General features: G+C 44.0%; 1 protein-coding gene across 1 annotated transcript; it reads left to right on the top strand.

The window, feature by feature from the left end:
- Window positions 1-12,089: 12,089 nt before the first annotated feature.
- Window positions 12,090-12,968, top strand: LOC128503876 (Y-box-binding protein 1-like). Its single transcript, XM_053474071.1, has one exon. It carries the CDS (start codon window positions 12,090-12,092, stop codon window positions 12,966-12,968), a length of 879 nt encoding a protein of 292 aa, XP_053330046.1.
- Window positions 12,969-16,484: the final 3,516 nt, after the last annotated feature.

Raw genomic sequence — 16,484 nt, 5'->3', positions numbered from 1 at the left:
AGGGACAGGGATTTATGACGTATAGGGGACAAAAGGTTGGCATTATCTTCTGCTCCGTGTCTTGAAATGAGTCTGAAAAGGACAGCCACCCCTCCTCCTCTTCCTTGTTGGTGATCTTGGGATGTTTTCCTTGTGACCCTGAGGTGATAGGGAGGTGTCGAGAGAGGGGATATAGCAACATAAACAGGATACAGGAGGGGACAGAGTCACAGGTCACCAGGACATCCTGTTTAGATGCCGCTCTGGAGAGGTGGCAAGTCCAGAGTCACTTGTTTAACCTTTCCGAGACCACAACCTAGTAGACTGTCTCTTCCATTGTTTGGGGGAGCGGGGGCATTAAGAGTTTCTTAAAGGATAAACGTTAAACACTCTGTGAGAAGAGACATGGATTGTTGGGTCTTCTCTGTTTTTTTTTTGCCCCATGGCCACCAGGAGCCAGATACCCTCAAAAATACAGAGGAACGTATTACTTATAGGAAGGGCAAATTCCAGACAGGTTGCCCAATCTGTTCCCATATACATCAAGGACTCAGACACGCAAAACAAAACCGGGGTAACTTTGGCAAACATCTTGGGGTGGGGTATATGATATGACCTGAGTTGTTCCCCATCTGCGTGATTGTTACCTTTCTCCGAACAAGATATATAAAAACTAGAAGTTACTACGGAAACGGATTATGTGGGGAGTCTTGGTTGCCATCGAAACGGATATATATCAAAACATAGTGTTCGTTATTTAGGAGGAAACGTTAAAAATAGGGAGTTATAAATATAGCTCTGTCTGTTTATGTATCTCACATTCTCCATCAATCATTGTGTGTGACTGCCTCTTATCTTTGCAAGCATCACTCTGGGTATCTGGCTTTATATAGCTTTGTGAGGTTAGCACTGGGGCAAGAAACACTTACTGGGCGAGGAACCGTCTACCATTGAAGGGGCTAATAGCGGATCTGAATTCCGAGTATGGAGTGGCTTAGGACTGTGTCACTTAAGCCTTTAATAGTCACCCCTCTAACCCTAGTGGACCCCAGTGGTCTAAGGGACACCTCGATGGAAGAAGGTGGAAGGTCTATAACAGATTGATGGAAAATCCTCATAAAGATATATTCTTTAGAATTCTTAAGAGTAAATTCGGTTATAAGTATTGAGTTCCATGAGTTTGCAGAATTATTAATTGTATTACTTGTATTAAAGATGGGACCCTGATAAATGATTTGGTTTGAGGGATCATAAGCTATGTCTGCACTCAAACATATAGGTGTTTGGTTGTAACCCTGGGAGAATGTGTGTGAAAGGGATGTTGAACAGGATGTGAAGTTCCACTACGGAATTCTGAAGACACGTTCATAAAGAATGCAGAAGAGGGAATTGTAGTTCAGCATTTTAAGAATGACCTGAATGCTCAAGATTCAGGGACAAAATAAGGAAGAGAGAGCTCAGCGGGGAATCTGGAAATGATGAGTGCAAAGCATGTTCAACTGAACAATGAGCGGAGAGCCCTGGCCTTTCAATGGAATGACCACCAACAAGAGCGTTCTAAAGGTTCAGGTGTATTGAATTTTAGGCAGGTACACGATATAGAAGGAAGCAATGTTGCCTTTACCATCACACCTAAAAGATGATGACATAAAGTATCACTAGATAAACACACGGGCACCTTGTTTAGGAGTTATAAGACCTGTTCCAGAGGTTCCAAATGTAAGATCCATGCTAAGGAGTTGAGGAACAACACTATACAAAATATATGAATCCTGTAAAGGTCAACGAATGTATCCCAGAAGAGTTTGATCCATTCTCACCATAGGGTGAGGGTATCTAAGGAATGCTCAACCACATGTACGTTGAAGATATTGTTCACCCTTTTGGATCTTTGCTTGACTTCCTTAATATAAGATCGGATTCATTCTTTATACAAATTCATTCACCTCCCCTGTGCAAATCGCAGTAAGATTGGCGTCTTTTGGAGAGCTCCCAGAAGACTCCCAGGCCAGCCGGCATTTACTCAGCAGGTAATAAGTTCCATTGTTCTAGGCACAAGATATAATGGAGGACGGATAATTAATCCTATCCTGTCGGGTTCTGACAGGAAAGGATTCGTAATATCAAGTCCTGCGCCGCATGCAATCAGACTCAGCCCCATGTCATTTTGTTAGCGGCAGCCGAGAGACAGAACCGAACATATTGGCGTGCCGGCGCTGGATTAACCCCTTAATGACAAAGCCCGTACATGTCCTTAAGGGGTTAAAAGACCATGATGATGGCGGTCTGAAAACCTAGGGACCCAGTGCCCAGCAGTATAGAAACATATAAACATATAAACATAGAAACATAGAAAGTGACGGCAGATAAGAGCCAGAAGGCCCATCCAGTCTGCCCAACCTCTGAGTACTCTCCTTTAGTACTTGCCCTTATCCTATATCTAGCTTGGCATTATGCCTATCCCATGCTTGCTTAAATGACTTTACTGTATTAACATCTACCACTTCCACTGGGAGGCTATTCCATGCGTCCACTACCCTTTCCGTAAAGTAATATTTTCTGATGTTACCATTAAACCTTTGCCCCTCTAGTTTATGCTTATGTCCTCTTGTTGTGGTAGTATTTCTCCTTGTAAATAAACTCTCTTCCTTTACCTTGTTGATTCCCTTTAAGTATTTAAATGTTTCTATCATATCCCCCCTGTCCCGTCTTTTTTCCAGGCTATATAGGTTAAGATCCTTTAACCTGTCCTGGTAAGGTTTATTTTGTAATCCATAAACCATTTTAGTAGCCCTTCTCTGCACTTTCTCCAACATTTCTATATCCTTCTGGAGATATGGTCTCCAGTACTGTACACAATACTCCAAGTGAGGTCTCACCAGTGATCTGTACAGCGGCACGAGCACTTCCCTCTTCCTACTGCTAATACCTCTCCCTATACAACCAAGCATTCTGCTAGCATTACCTGCTGCTCTACTGCATTGTCTGCCTACCTTTAAATCCTCAGAAATAATTACCCCTAAATCCCTTTCCTCACACGTTGAGGTTAGGACAGTACCAAATAGTCTATACTCTGCCCTTGGGTTTTTATGCCCCAGGTGCATTACTTTGCATTTATCCACGTTAAATGCCAATTGCCACAGCTCTGACCATTTTTCCAGCTTACCTAGATCGTTTGCCATTTGGCTTCTTCCTCCAGGAACATCAACCCTGTTGCAAATTTTTGTGTCGTCGGCAAATAAACATACCTTTCCATCAACACCATCTGCAATATCACTAATGAAAATATTAAAGAGAATGGGTCCAAGTACAGATCCCTGAGGTATCCCACTGGTAACAAGACCTTGTTCTGAATATACGCCATTGACTACAACCCTCTGTTTTCTGTCACTCAGCCACTCCTTAATCCATTCAACAACATTGGGATCTAAACCCAGAGATTGCAGTTTATTTATAAGTCTTCTATGTGGGACAGTGTCAAAGGCCTTACTGAAATCCAGATACGCAATGTCTACTGCACCACCTTGATCAATTACTTTAGTCACCCAATCAAAAAAATCAATAAGATTTGTTTGGCAAGATCTTCCTGAGGAAAACCCATGTTGTATGTCCAGGAAAGTCCAATTTATCTGACACTAAAACACAATAAAAATGGGTAAAAGGAAAAATAAATAATTTTCTTTGAGCATTAGAGAACTGTATACAGAAATGTAGGTCGGCTTTGACAAAAACCTGTTTTTATCTTATTTTGTTCCAATAAACTCCCTTTATCTGCAGACCTGGAGGCCGCCATTGTTGTCAGTCATGTGATGTTTTGGAAGACTTTTCCGGCTCAAACACCACACTGAGCTGATGCTTTATGGCGATGCTAATGAAGTCCTGCTTGTCCAATGGACAGACTTTCATTAATCACAATGTGTGGGTGTCTGGTGATTAAGACTGAGATATTCTATCGTTTACCACAAGGCAGCATAACGAAGAGTTGGTTTGCTTGCCTTGTAAACAAAAGAGCTGGAACATAGGATGCAGTAACTGGTCGGCTCTACTCGATCCTACAGAGCAGGAAAAGTAACCCAAAATATGGCGACACAGTCCTCCATTATATAAATGGGAAGCTTTGGGAGATCAGAGATCTCGTTTGTAACAGGCCCCCTACCCACCCAGAACCGTACTGTACTGCGCTGCAGAGTCTGTTGGTGCTATACGAATTTAAAAATATCAGTAACGATATAAAGTGCTTTAGGTTTTGGATATCGCGTTGGGGCAGTCAATGACTACTACTACTTCTCTCTCCCTTCCTCTCCACGCTCTCTCTCTCCCTCTCGCTGTTTTCCTGCGCCGGCCGTCGGAATGAGGTGTGAACAGGATATCGAGCGATCCGTCAAGCGACCGGGCATGAGATCCGTAATAGCCGCCGAGGAGGGTATCTGCGAGGCGAGCGGGTTTATAAATAGTATATCGCATGGCATGCGATGGAGACATTGTGTATTTCTAAGTACATGTGAGACACACACGCCGAAATTCCCACTCAACCCCCAAGAACGGAACGATGAATTAGTAATTGTTCTGTAATTACTCCTCCAGTCTCCAGAAGGTAGCTATTTGCTTAATTAAACGAGGCATTTAGAGGAAGACGAATGTATTTTATGTACACAATTTAATTTATAGGCGCGTTCTCTGTGTTTCCCTGCACATTATTTTATTGTAGAACGCTGCGATAGCCAGCGAACGTTCCTAGAAAAGAGGGGCATCGTGGGGAGGAATGACGGACACTGGGATTTGGGTGGCAAAGAGGGACTGTCCCTCCTAAACAGAGACACTTGGCCGTTATGAATGTGTGCCACCAGCACTTCCGACCGAATTCATTCTCAACCTGTGGTATCTAAAAAGATTATTTATAACGAGCTATTCCAGTGCAGTGTTTTTTTTTGTTTTTTTTTTAAAGAAATGATCTTATCGCCATAGCAACCAACTGAATGTTCCTGCTGCCCGGGCCAGTCCATTGGTTGCTATGGAGATAAGACACAGATAAAAACTCGAGCAGGGTCTCGGTCTAGAATAGGAGGTGATCGTCGTGATTGTTTATTTATTTATATAGCGCCAACCTATTCCGCAGCGCTGTGCAGTGCTGCGGAGCACAGAGCAGCACCCCGACTGCAAGTCCCATCATCCCCACCCAAACACTGCATTTTTCTCAGGCGAGGAAACGGTTAAAACGGTAGTTTAATGTTTTGCGGGTCCGATTCCTGGAAGAAGCCGTTTCCTCTGTATGATGGAGTGGATAGCGATATAATTAGTCTTGTTATATATTCCCGCAGCGCCAGAGCCGTTGATGACTTTGCTCCGGAAGACGTTCCGCTCCTGTTTATATAATGGAGATGGCAGGCGACAGGGAGGGGATGAACAAGGGAAGCCCAGAGGCGATAAGAGTCTGTGACAAACTATTTCTTGAGTGTATATATTTTTCTTGGATTGTCTGCGCCGTCAGCCTGGGAGAATAACAATGATTCTCGAGAACGCGGCTGAGAACGCTTCCAAATCCCCACAAATAGAGCTGATAAGTTACATCAGGGCCACGTGGGGAGCACAAAAAGGGAAAAAACAAAAAGCGCTTGCTATGCAGGGCACGGGGCGGGTTATCCGCTCCCATGGGCTTCATGGCCGTGGCATTATGGGGGTAACTAGGCCGGATTTACATACCAACTGCCCCTAGGTTCCAAAACCGAATGAGGACATCAAGGGGTAAGGGCAAGTCTGAAACCTGTGTGATGGAGGCTAAAACAGCGAGGGTATTAAACATGCATGGGATAGGCGTATGGCTCCTCAATCTAAGACGAGACCAACGAAAAACGGTTGACTAGATGGGCCGAATGGGGCCGATCTGCCGTCACATTCTACGTTCTATGAGAAGACTTCTTCCTTTGTGTCTTCTCTAAATCCATAGTGCTCCGGATACAAGTCTAACTCTGTCACCTTCCGCACGCGTCCTGTTACATTTCTCTTACATTTAGAGGTATTAAAGATCTTCTAGATTAGGACACATTCGCCTTCTCATTTTAACTGTTTAAAAATGTTAAAAAATAAAGAATTTCTTATTTAAATTGTATTTCTATTTTATAATAATTTTTCAAGATCATCACACCTGTAAACATAGAAAGTGAAGGCAAATAACAACCATTCGGCCCATCCAGTGTGTCCAACCTATATGCCCCAATGCTCCTCTTCCACCCCAGACCGACCATCCGGCACGCTGGGCAAATGCCAGATGGGCCGCTGGCAGAGAGCGCCGAGCAGTAGCCCAATCAGCCCAACCAGCAGCAGATCAGGTCCTGTGGCCCAAGCCGGCCACTGGCTTTAAAGAAAGAGGGCTGCCTCGTCATCGCCAGTCCGGCCCGGCTCCAATCTAATAGCCGGGAAGAGAAAGGGGCTGACTGTCCCAACGGGGCTCAACTAACCACATGGGGGCAGAACTGGAAGGAGTGGACAGAGCCGGATGCCACTTGCCCCCAGCCCCAGTAATCAGATTTAACACCCTGAACTTCCAGGGCAAATCCAGCGAGCCCCACAGTACGGTTGGTAACAACAAATTCATACGCGTAATACATCAATCACTATTATATATGGCTGCCTGTTCTTACAATAACATTTCTTTGGTATAATTAGCCAGAAAATGCTTATCTCCCTGTTATTAGAACGCCATTAATAGTTACGCTTCCTGACAAAGTTCATCATAACAAACAGAGCGCGCATTATTCTTCATCCAACAACCCAAGTGTTAACATATTCTACCTGCCGGCTATTCCTTAAACTTCCTATTTACATTACGACGTAGGGCTTGAAATCGGCTAACGTGTTTATCTTAGCAAACAAAACATTTTTATATGTCGGCCCGGAATACACGCTCGCCAGGGCCTGGGAATTTCGAGGAAGTCGGTAACACAATGTTGTATAAATATATTTACATTAAGTGGGGGTAACGCAAACATTCTTGTGTCTATATATATAGATATATAACAAAATGCTACATTTTTGACAGTTTATTGTATAATTCTTATCTACTCGGCCAAACAAAATATCAACCTTTTTTTCTTTTTTTTGCTGCGTTTCACAAACAAAAGGAGGTGCTGATAAGCGTTATTTAACTGATACGGAGAATTCGTGACTATTAGAGAGATCATCAAAATCGCTCAATTGCTTTGTTGACTTGCTAGAAAAATGATATATTTTTTTTTTATCACGCGACGGCTTGGCGGGTGTCTCGGCGACCAGGAGAGACCCTAACGGCAGTGATAGAGTGACTAGTGAGTGTGGGAAAGTTCTCACGTTAAAGTCACCTTCAGAAATCTAATTGACCCTTTTAATATTTTTTATATCTGAACCTCCAATTATGACTGTTTTCAGGGCAAAATTCTTGCTATGGGGGGAGGGGGGCAGCATGCATCATCCAGAGATATATTACATTGTTTTATTGGGAGATGATGACGAATAAGAAGTTCGTTGTTGCCAAAATGTTGAAATCTGAACATTCTCAATTGGAAAAAGAAAAGTTTTTTTTAAAATTCCTATGTGGATTAATAGATTTTTTTTTTTTTTGCTTGATTTATTGGAAATCTGCTTCCGTAAAATTTTTGTAAAATTCCACCCCTTTCTAAAACTAACATTAGCCGTGATTATTCTGGGAATTCTACCAACATTTATTTGGACGCTTGTTTTTATATTTAAACGCTTTAAATCATTTTGTTCTAAACAAAGGGCAAAATTATAGCAGCTCTACAAATAGATCCGATCGCATTTATTTTTTTTTTTAGTAACGGATGCATTTTTTTGGACCAAAAAAAAAAATATCTAAAATTCACAAAGGCAGAATTTAGAATTTTCCAAATGAAAATTGAAATGCATCCGTCTTCTGAGTTTTTGTGTAATATTTACAATCCTGTAGTGCTCTGGAAAGTCCAGAAGTGACACAAACCTTGTTTATTGTGGGAAGAACGTATTTTTAGTATTTTCCTTAAACAGGGTTTCTATTAATAGATGTTCGTCTCCAGGCGCTATGAGGTTTTCTCCATTATGTCCAACCAGGGACCATTGATTTTTCTTTGTAGTTCCAGGTTTCTCAGCGCGCCATCTTTGTTCTTATCACTGAGAGTTGTGAGGGACTTCGTTCCCCACTTCTTATGCTATGTAGCTATGGCCAGGAGAACCAACATGGTCTTGAGGCCTCCACCTAGTTTGACTCGCCTCAAGTGTGGAGTAGTGTGAGGCTAAAGGGTCTCCTTGGCATTGATATTTTGGTCCTCTAGACACCTTCCACACATAGCTGCTGGGTCTGGCTCAATGGGCTATACTGGGTCGGCTTCAGGACAGCTTGTACTGACCCATTTGTTGGCTCGCCCACCTTGATATCCAACAAGTGCTCTAACGTTAAGGACGATACTCATAAAAACACAGAGATGTCCTTCAAGTTAATTCTGCAAACCTCACCCAACATAGATCCAGGTCTAACACTGCTCCAATTAAGCAGGAGGTCCACTTTATCAGGGCCAATCCTCATCTTACGCAGCCGCCTCAATATGGCAACAGTTGGCCATATACAATGTATCTGTAGGCAAAGGACGATTATAATGTCTACCTACCCTGCGGAAGAAAATGGTTTAACGACTAAATAATAGCATTAGGGATATCATTCCTATTGTGTCCAGTTTTACCCCATGGATATTTTTGCCTGGCCAGCCTTATTCTAGCTTGTAGTCATGTGATACAAAGAGAGGCCACCGATAGGTTGAATGGAATTGTTGCCACAGTAGCAGAAAAGATGTGTTTAATGATTTTTTTTGAGTGGTTTCTGTTGGGTTAAGAATACAGAGGTTTGGCCACTTAACATGCTAGTTAAGCGTGCAGCGATTAGTCTGGGTGTTACTTTAAGGTCACAGCGGGGGCGTAGAAGAGGTCTGGAGGTCCGCTGTCCCCATTCTTTCATCTTGCAGAAGGATATGTGACTCCTTGCAGCCGTCATATAAACAAAGAGCTGAAGAGGGAATTCGTGAGAGATGAAGAGGACGTATAATGCGGTAATGATGTTTGAATAGCTTATTTTGGTACCGCGGTAAGGGTTCGTGGCCTGGTGTGCCGGGTCCTCGGTGTCCACAAAGTGACAGGAAATCTATTTAGAGCGTATGCGTGATAAGAGGCGATACGCGCTTTACTGCACCTCCACCCTGAGAATCTCTGCTATTCCTGTCCGGGCCGCACACGCAGACACATTGTGGCAGCCCGGCCTCAACATGCAGCCCCGCTACCCGCTCATAATTCACCCTACAAGGTGGCGTTCAGCTCCGCCATCCTCCCCACAGCGCTGGGGACCTTGGCTGCTTCGATGCAGTACATGGACGTCTGATATGGGGTATAATGTGGACAGCGGCATAACCCTAAATCCCAGGACCCTCCTGCGGCCAGCGTTCAGAGGCTCTCCTATTAAATATACATACATCCCAAGTGTCCCATTTTCCACGGGACTGTCCTGCTTCTGTAGGTAACGGGACAGCCGGCAGATCTTTTAATTTTCCATAACCAGTCCACTGAGCTGTGAAAGATAAAGGTCTGTGCTCCCACCTGGCTTCTTTATGGCGCATATAACATCATATACCTTACCTGTTGGGGGGATTCTGTTTGAATTTAGATGTTTCAGTATTTGCTTTCTAATGGAAAGTAACCACAAGGTGCCAACGGGGAGAAAAGTGTATTAGTCCCCCCAACAAGCCCTAAGGGGTCCCGCGGAGTTTGAATGGTCCTATGTATTGCCCCTGTGTGTGTACAGATATGCTGTATGTGTCGCAATCTACATGCATACATGTGCGTGTGCTAAATCTACACAGGGGAGGAAACGCTAAAACGCTTTGTCATGTTTGTCTGGAAATGTCCAGGTGATATCTTCAGCCGGTCACCGAATGTGCGACTGAAATCCAGCTCTAGATATTAAATGAACACGGAGTCATCCAAAAAAGTCATATAAAAATATATTTGAAGAGTCATCCAAAGGCAGCTATTATCATCGCTCATTTATCCAAACAACATGTAGTCTTATCACCATAGCAACCAAATGGAACGGTTCTGCTAATTGGACCATTCAATTGGTTACTATAGCGATAAGACAATTTTTATTCATTTGAACCTGAATCACCTTTCATAGCGAATCCCCGAAGCCCGATAATGTGTGTGTATCTGCTGGCACCTAGTGTTCAGTCTTGGTAATGCACCCTGGTAATCATCCCTTCTCTGTGTCTCTGCCCTTCTCCCCTGGACAAATAAACATTTTTGTTTACATACTGCTGCCGTCACCCCTAAAGCAACCCCAATTAAATGTTCAAAAAAAATTGGCCCCGTATGCAAATGAATTACATTGCATGCAGCATCCTCAGGTGATGTCATATTTAGAGGACAGGACAACCTAATGCAAACCCAATTTTCTATCCGCCTATACATTATACTAACCTTGTATGCTCTACACTCTCTATTTAGACGACGGTGCCTTTAAATCACAACTGAAAACAGTTATTCGGTTTGTTCTCAAGGTATGGCAGATATATTTTTTTAACTACCTCTCACAAGCAATTAATCAATTAATTCTATGTATCGCAAGGCTTTACTGGCGGATGAGAACCAAGAATCAAAATGAATGCCCCATAAATAGAAATGTGTTGATGTTTTATAGTAGTTACTTGGTAGATAAACGGAACAGCCGCCCAGCAGAAGTGGTAGACGCTAATACGGCCAGGGAAATGAAACACGCATGGGAAAGGGGTATGGCTCCTGAATCTAAGACGAGACCAACGAGGTTTGAGTCTTTACAGCAGGAGAAACTAGATGGGCCGAATGGGGCCGATCTGCCATCAAAATCAAATTCTTTTAGTAGGCTGCCAGTTTTGCAGAAAGTAGATTCTGCCTAAATATAAGCGCGTACCGGAGACAGGAAAGGCCTCCTTCCTGAACTTATTAATAACAGCGGTGGCCAGGCAGACTGATGAGGTACCCAGTGTCCTGGAAAAATGATTCAAAACAATACGTTCCGCCAGCCTTTCAGGGACCGTCCCTGGAGAAAGCGCGGCACGGCACCGAAATATCCAGCGGACACAAAACGCGTCTGGGGAGTTTGCGAAACGAGGCGGGTATTCTGTGATCCGGGCATCGTGGAGGACACTACATTAAAAGGAATAAATATTATTTTCTCACCGGCGTTATTTGGCAGGTCCCAAATCCAGACTGTCTGGACAGGAGAGAAAGGATGAGGAAGTGCGTTGTACGTAGAAAAGAGGGGGAAAAAAGGGAAAAGAAACAAACATGCGATGGCGGAATGCCAAAGAAAAGTCTGGAGTCCTTGATGAACACGGGGACGGGGTTACGGGTCCATCCTGACACCGGGAGGGGGAGTTCATCAGGTCTTAGGTCAAGGGAGGTGTATTGATTAGACGTCAAGGCCTCGGATAGGACGGAATGCACAGGGCACAGTTCACAAAGGGGTTAATTTACTAAATATATATTTAAAGGGACACCTGGGTCATGGCATACGCAGAAAACGCTCCCATTGATTGGCTGCTTGAACCAGAAAATAGGACAACAGAGGAGCTGCAGCTTCTCCAACAGTAAGTGAGATTTCCTTAAGTAACTTTACCGACTTAACTCGCTTATGAAAAAGCCGTTTTTGCAGCAATAATTTACCATTCTTGGCCTTTTCTAAAGTATATGGAAGTCACAACTCTCAACTGTATCGCAAAATATCAGCTGCGCCGACGCGTTCTGTTGTGTTTGGTCTACGTGGCCCACCATAGAAAGTGCCATGTTTGGTCCAAGCGGGCCACCGTTGCACGTCATGTGACTATTCTGCAACTGTAACATTTTTACTGTTGATACTTTAAATTGCGTCAGTTAATAAGCGTTGATACACGCAGGTTCCCGATCCACCTCTATATTACATCTTGCCGCTCAAGCTATTGTTATTGAATGTATGAATTCATCTCCAGCAAAGCTGACCCATCACCTGAACAATAAATACAATTTAATACGACATTCGAAAGCCACCGCCGGCAAGAGGAACCTCCAGGAACGCAGAAGTCACCATGATCAACGAGGAACAGGTAGCCATCTTGGACAGCAAGCCTGGTGATGAACCGGTGGCTGCCGTAGGAGAGAAGAAAGTTATCGCCACCAAGGTTTTGGGGACTGTCAAGTGGTTTAATGTGAGAAGTGGATATGGTTTTATTAACCGGAATGACACCAAGGAAGATGTGTTTGTACATCAGAGTGCCATTAAAAAGAACAACCCCAGAAAGTACCTTCGCAGCGTGGGTGATGGGGAGACTGTGGAGTTCGATGTAGTAAAAGGAGAAAAGGGATCAGAAGCAACTAATGTAACCGGTCCTGGTGACGTTCCAGTCCAAGGCAGCAAATACGCCGCATACCGTAAACGTTACAGACGCTATCCGGGCCGTAGGGGTCCATCGAACCACCAGGAGAATTACCAAAAGAATGAAGATGAAGGCAAGCCAGAAGAAACTGAGAAATCACCAAAAGGAGACGATACTGACCAAGAGTACCCATACCGCAGGCGTCGCTACCCACTGTCCAACCTGCGGAGAGAGTATCAGCGCAGACCTCAGTATTCAAACCCCGCAGCCCAGGGAGAAGGGGCAGAGGAACCGGACAACCAAGCTGCAGGAGACCAAGGAAAACAAAACAAGGGCTTCAGAACAAGATTCCGCCGGGGGCCACCTCGCCAGAGACAACCCAGAGAAGACTGGAACGAAGAGGACAAAGAGAATCAGGGAGACGGTACCCAGGGTCAGCAACCACAACCACGTCGATACCGCCCTAACTTTAACGACAGGCGCAGACGCCAGCAAAACCCTGAGCCGAAATACAGCAAGGAGACCAAGCCACCCAGAACATCGTCTGAGAACACCTCCGCTTCCGAGGCTGACCAGGTCGGGGCCGCGTAATACCGACCTACCAACTCTACCAACATCCAGTTTCGATATCAAACAAGTCCAAGATTGAAGTGACCTGCGTTTGCATTGCGCTGTTGCCAGACGTCATCCTGCGCAGAATGCCGCAGAGGTTGTTTTTACCGTTACGGACTCTTCTGTTATATGTTTTTGGTATCATAGGATTTATATTCTTGTTTATTGTTCTTTATCTTTGTTTCTTCTGGGGGGTTCCATTGTTTGGAGGTCCCCCACGGAAAGCGTTGTTTGTTCTACATGGTTTGCGTGTCATGTGACTGTCCTGTTTGCCGTAACAGTTTAACCATTGATGGGTTGTCTTGTGTCCGTTAATAAAAAGCCTTAAAAAGCAAAACTCGTGTCTGATTCCTAAATTCCCGATGATATAAATGCCGAATAAGGAAATATATTACATGTTCTCGTTCTACGTCTATATGATTCATTTCTTTCATCTCTAGTTCCCAAACATTCACTTCCGCCTGCCTGCTTTGAAGCCCATCGCAGTGGTATTTATATTGCCACCTCTCATTTTCTCATAATAAGTCGGATGTAAAACAAGCGACGTCCGATATCCCTCTTTCACTATCCTTGCTCATACTTAATATGGGTAACGCGACGTCTGCCGCAGGATTTATAGTTCAATAAACAGCTTGCTATGCCTGCGGTAGTGAAATGGGCGACTTGACGCCCCCCTGCCGTTGGCTTAGGGTGATGGAGGTGGCAGTACAACAGAAGATGGAGATCCCCCATTCTTGATAACACAATCCTAAATCACCGCAGCTCTACCTACGGGATTTGTTCCACTCAGCAATAGTCTAAATGGCTTAAAACCGTCTGTTCCAGTATTCCATGGATGTTAGCCGGGGCCCAGGGCTCTGTCCGTGGGATCCGTGTGTCTATTTGCCGCTTCTTGAGAAGACTAACATTAACCGTACTTCACAGATTACTTTTTAGGCTCTGCTCTTTAGGCCTAGGGTTCTGGCTACCAAACCAGATTTCTCTCATTCTCTGCTTTTGGTTCCTCTGGCGGGCCAGACTATGCAATCATATCCAGGCTCCCTTCGTTCTGCGTTCTGGCGAGGGTCGAAAGCCACAGATTTCTGCTGGCGGATATGCACCAGGAAATTAGGAACTCAAAAAGTGTTAAGACGGGATGTAAACAACCCCAGAACCGCACAATATATGTGTCCCTGTTTTCTAATGAACACCCCTGTCCAGGCACCAAAAATAACCTCATGCGGAGGCCCCCGCCAGCTCTGTGCATTAGGTAGCTCCCCAGTTTGCCTATTTGGCATGCCGGTCCTTGGAAACATTGCATATACGCTGCAATATACTCCAGTTCAGCAACCGTCCTCCTCAGTTCACTGGACTTTGGTGAATTGAACGTTGCCTCGATGAGAAGCGAAAGGGTTAGGTTAACGTGAACGGGGACACGACGTCATCCAGACAGGGAGACGACCAACTGGGTAAACAGAGAATTCGCAGAACCGTGACCACTTTCTGCACGCCATTAAATCGGCTCTGCTGGTAGCCGGAACCCAGGGTCTAGAAAGCACGGTTTATTTATTAGGTTCCAGGGTGGTGAGCTTTAAAAGAGAAAATTGCTGGTTCTCAACTTGGAAACCCAACAAGCCAGCATATTCCCAGACGTCCCAGAACAATCTGTAAGAGGATCGTAACATAGGGTATCAGGCTCATGGAGACATCTGTACATTTATCAAACGTGTGCAATATTTTATTGAGTTCTCAGGCGTTTTCTGTTAGGATAGAGTTCCTCTTTTTGCGGTGTTTGGGCTGATTTTTCTTCCTGTCCGCATCGCATGCGTACCCTTCACATGCTATTGTGTACGTTCTGTTGCGACAGTAACTTCCTGTCTTTGCTACAATGTAAACGCGTTTCTAAGAGAAATCCTCTAGACCCACAGCAATGGAGAGCTTTAGGATTATAAGCACAACTCATACACTACAATGGGCCCTTTAAAGGGACACTCCATCCATCACATGCACTTGGTCATGCACTCGGCTGCATGGTCCCTGTACTAACCATGCATAGCGAGGGAACACAAATATTTATAAGCACTCATAAAACCGAGTGGAGAATAGAAGACTCGTCACCTCCGATCTGTGACCTCACCTGGAATTTGTTGTTCATCAAGTACTGAATCATTAATGGTCAGCGTGCGCCATGTACCTCATTCTCAGGGACAATCTTTTACTTTTGTTGAACCCGCTGCATAGGCTAGTATGTTCTATACAGTAATATACAGTAAAAGTGAATGAACCCTTTGGGATTACCTGGTTTGCTGCATTAATTGTTCATAAAATGTGATCTGATCTACATTTAAGTCACGAGTATCGACCAACACAATGTGCTTCAGCCAATAACACGCGCAACGATAATCTTTAATGTCTTTATTGAACAGATCCATTAAACATTCAGAGCTGGGAAAGCAAACCCTTGGATTTAATAACCGGGCGAACCTCCTTTGGCAGCAATAGCCTCAAACAAGCGCTTCCGGTAGCTGCGGGTCAGACCTGCGCAACTTTCAGAAGGCATTTCAGACCATGATGATACCTTCATAAACTTGGGATTCATTGTCCCCACGATGATGGGAAGCTGTCCAGGCCCTGACACAGCAAAGCAGCCCCAAATTATGATGCTCCCTCCACCGTACTTCACCAACGGCATGATATTTTCATGTATATAATGAGTGCCCTTTTTTCACGCCATGCTTAGTGCTGCATATCCTTTCTGAACCATTCAACCTTCAACAGTCCACAAAACATTTTACCGGTAGCGTTGTAGTGTCAAGGGGGTCTTTGGCAAACGTCAGCAATGTTTTTTGGGAGAGCAGCAGGTTCTTCTGTCATGGACTCCATGTCCGTTCAATGTTTTGTATACGGTAGACTCGTGGACGGCGATCCTAACCAGTTCCAATGGTTCCTTCAAGCCTTCAGATGTTACTCCAAAGTTCTTTTTTACCTCGTTGGGTTTCTACGTTTCCACAGTACTAAATCGTCTCCATTTATAATCAATTTGTCTACCTCCAGACTGATGAATATGTAAATGCTTTGAAACGCTTCCCAGCTTTACGCAAATCAACAATTCTCGATTGTAGATTTTTCTGAGACTTTATTTTTGTGAGGCACAGTTCAGATGCTTCTAGATGTTTAAGTGTGTTTTTATGTCAAAGCACCTCTAAAACTCACTTTGACTCCTGTTTCAGTGAGTGATCCAGGTTTGCCAACTTCTGACTCCAAGTAGCTTTTGTTGAAGTGATTAGCTGAGGCGTTCGCATATTTTTTCAAACTCACACTGTGAATGTTTAAATGATGGATTCAATATGGAGAACAACAATACAATAATCTGTGTTTTATTAGTTAAAATAGATTTAAGACAAAATGTATACATATTTGCTGTCAATTCCAAAAGGGTTCACTTACCGTGTGTGTGTGTATGTGTGATATAGATTATATATATATACCAAAGGATAAGGAACAATGAATACAAAT

The sequence above is a fragment of the Spea bombifrons genome, chromosome 8, assembly GCF_027358695.1.
Source record: "Spea bombifrons isolate aSpeBom1 chromosome 8, aSpeBom1.2.pri, whole genome shotgun sequence".
Taxonomy (NCBI): Eukaryota; Metazoa; Chordata; class Amphibia; order Anura; family Pelobatidae; genus Spea; species Spea bombifrons.
The sequence above is the reverse complement of the archived record's forward strand: the minus strand, read 5'-3'. Positions and strand labels throughout refer to the sequence as shown.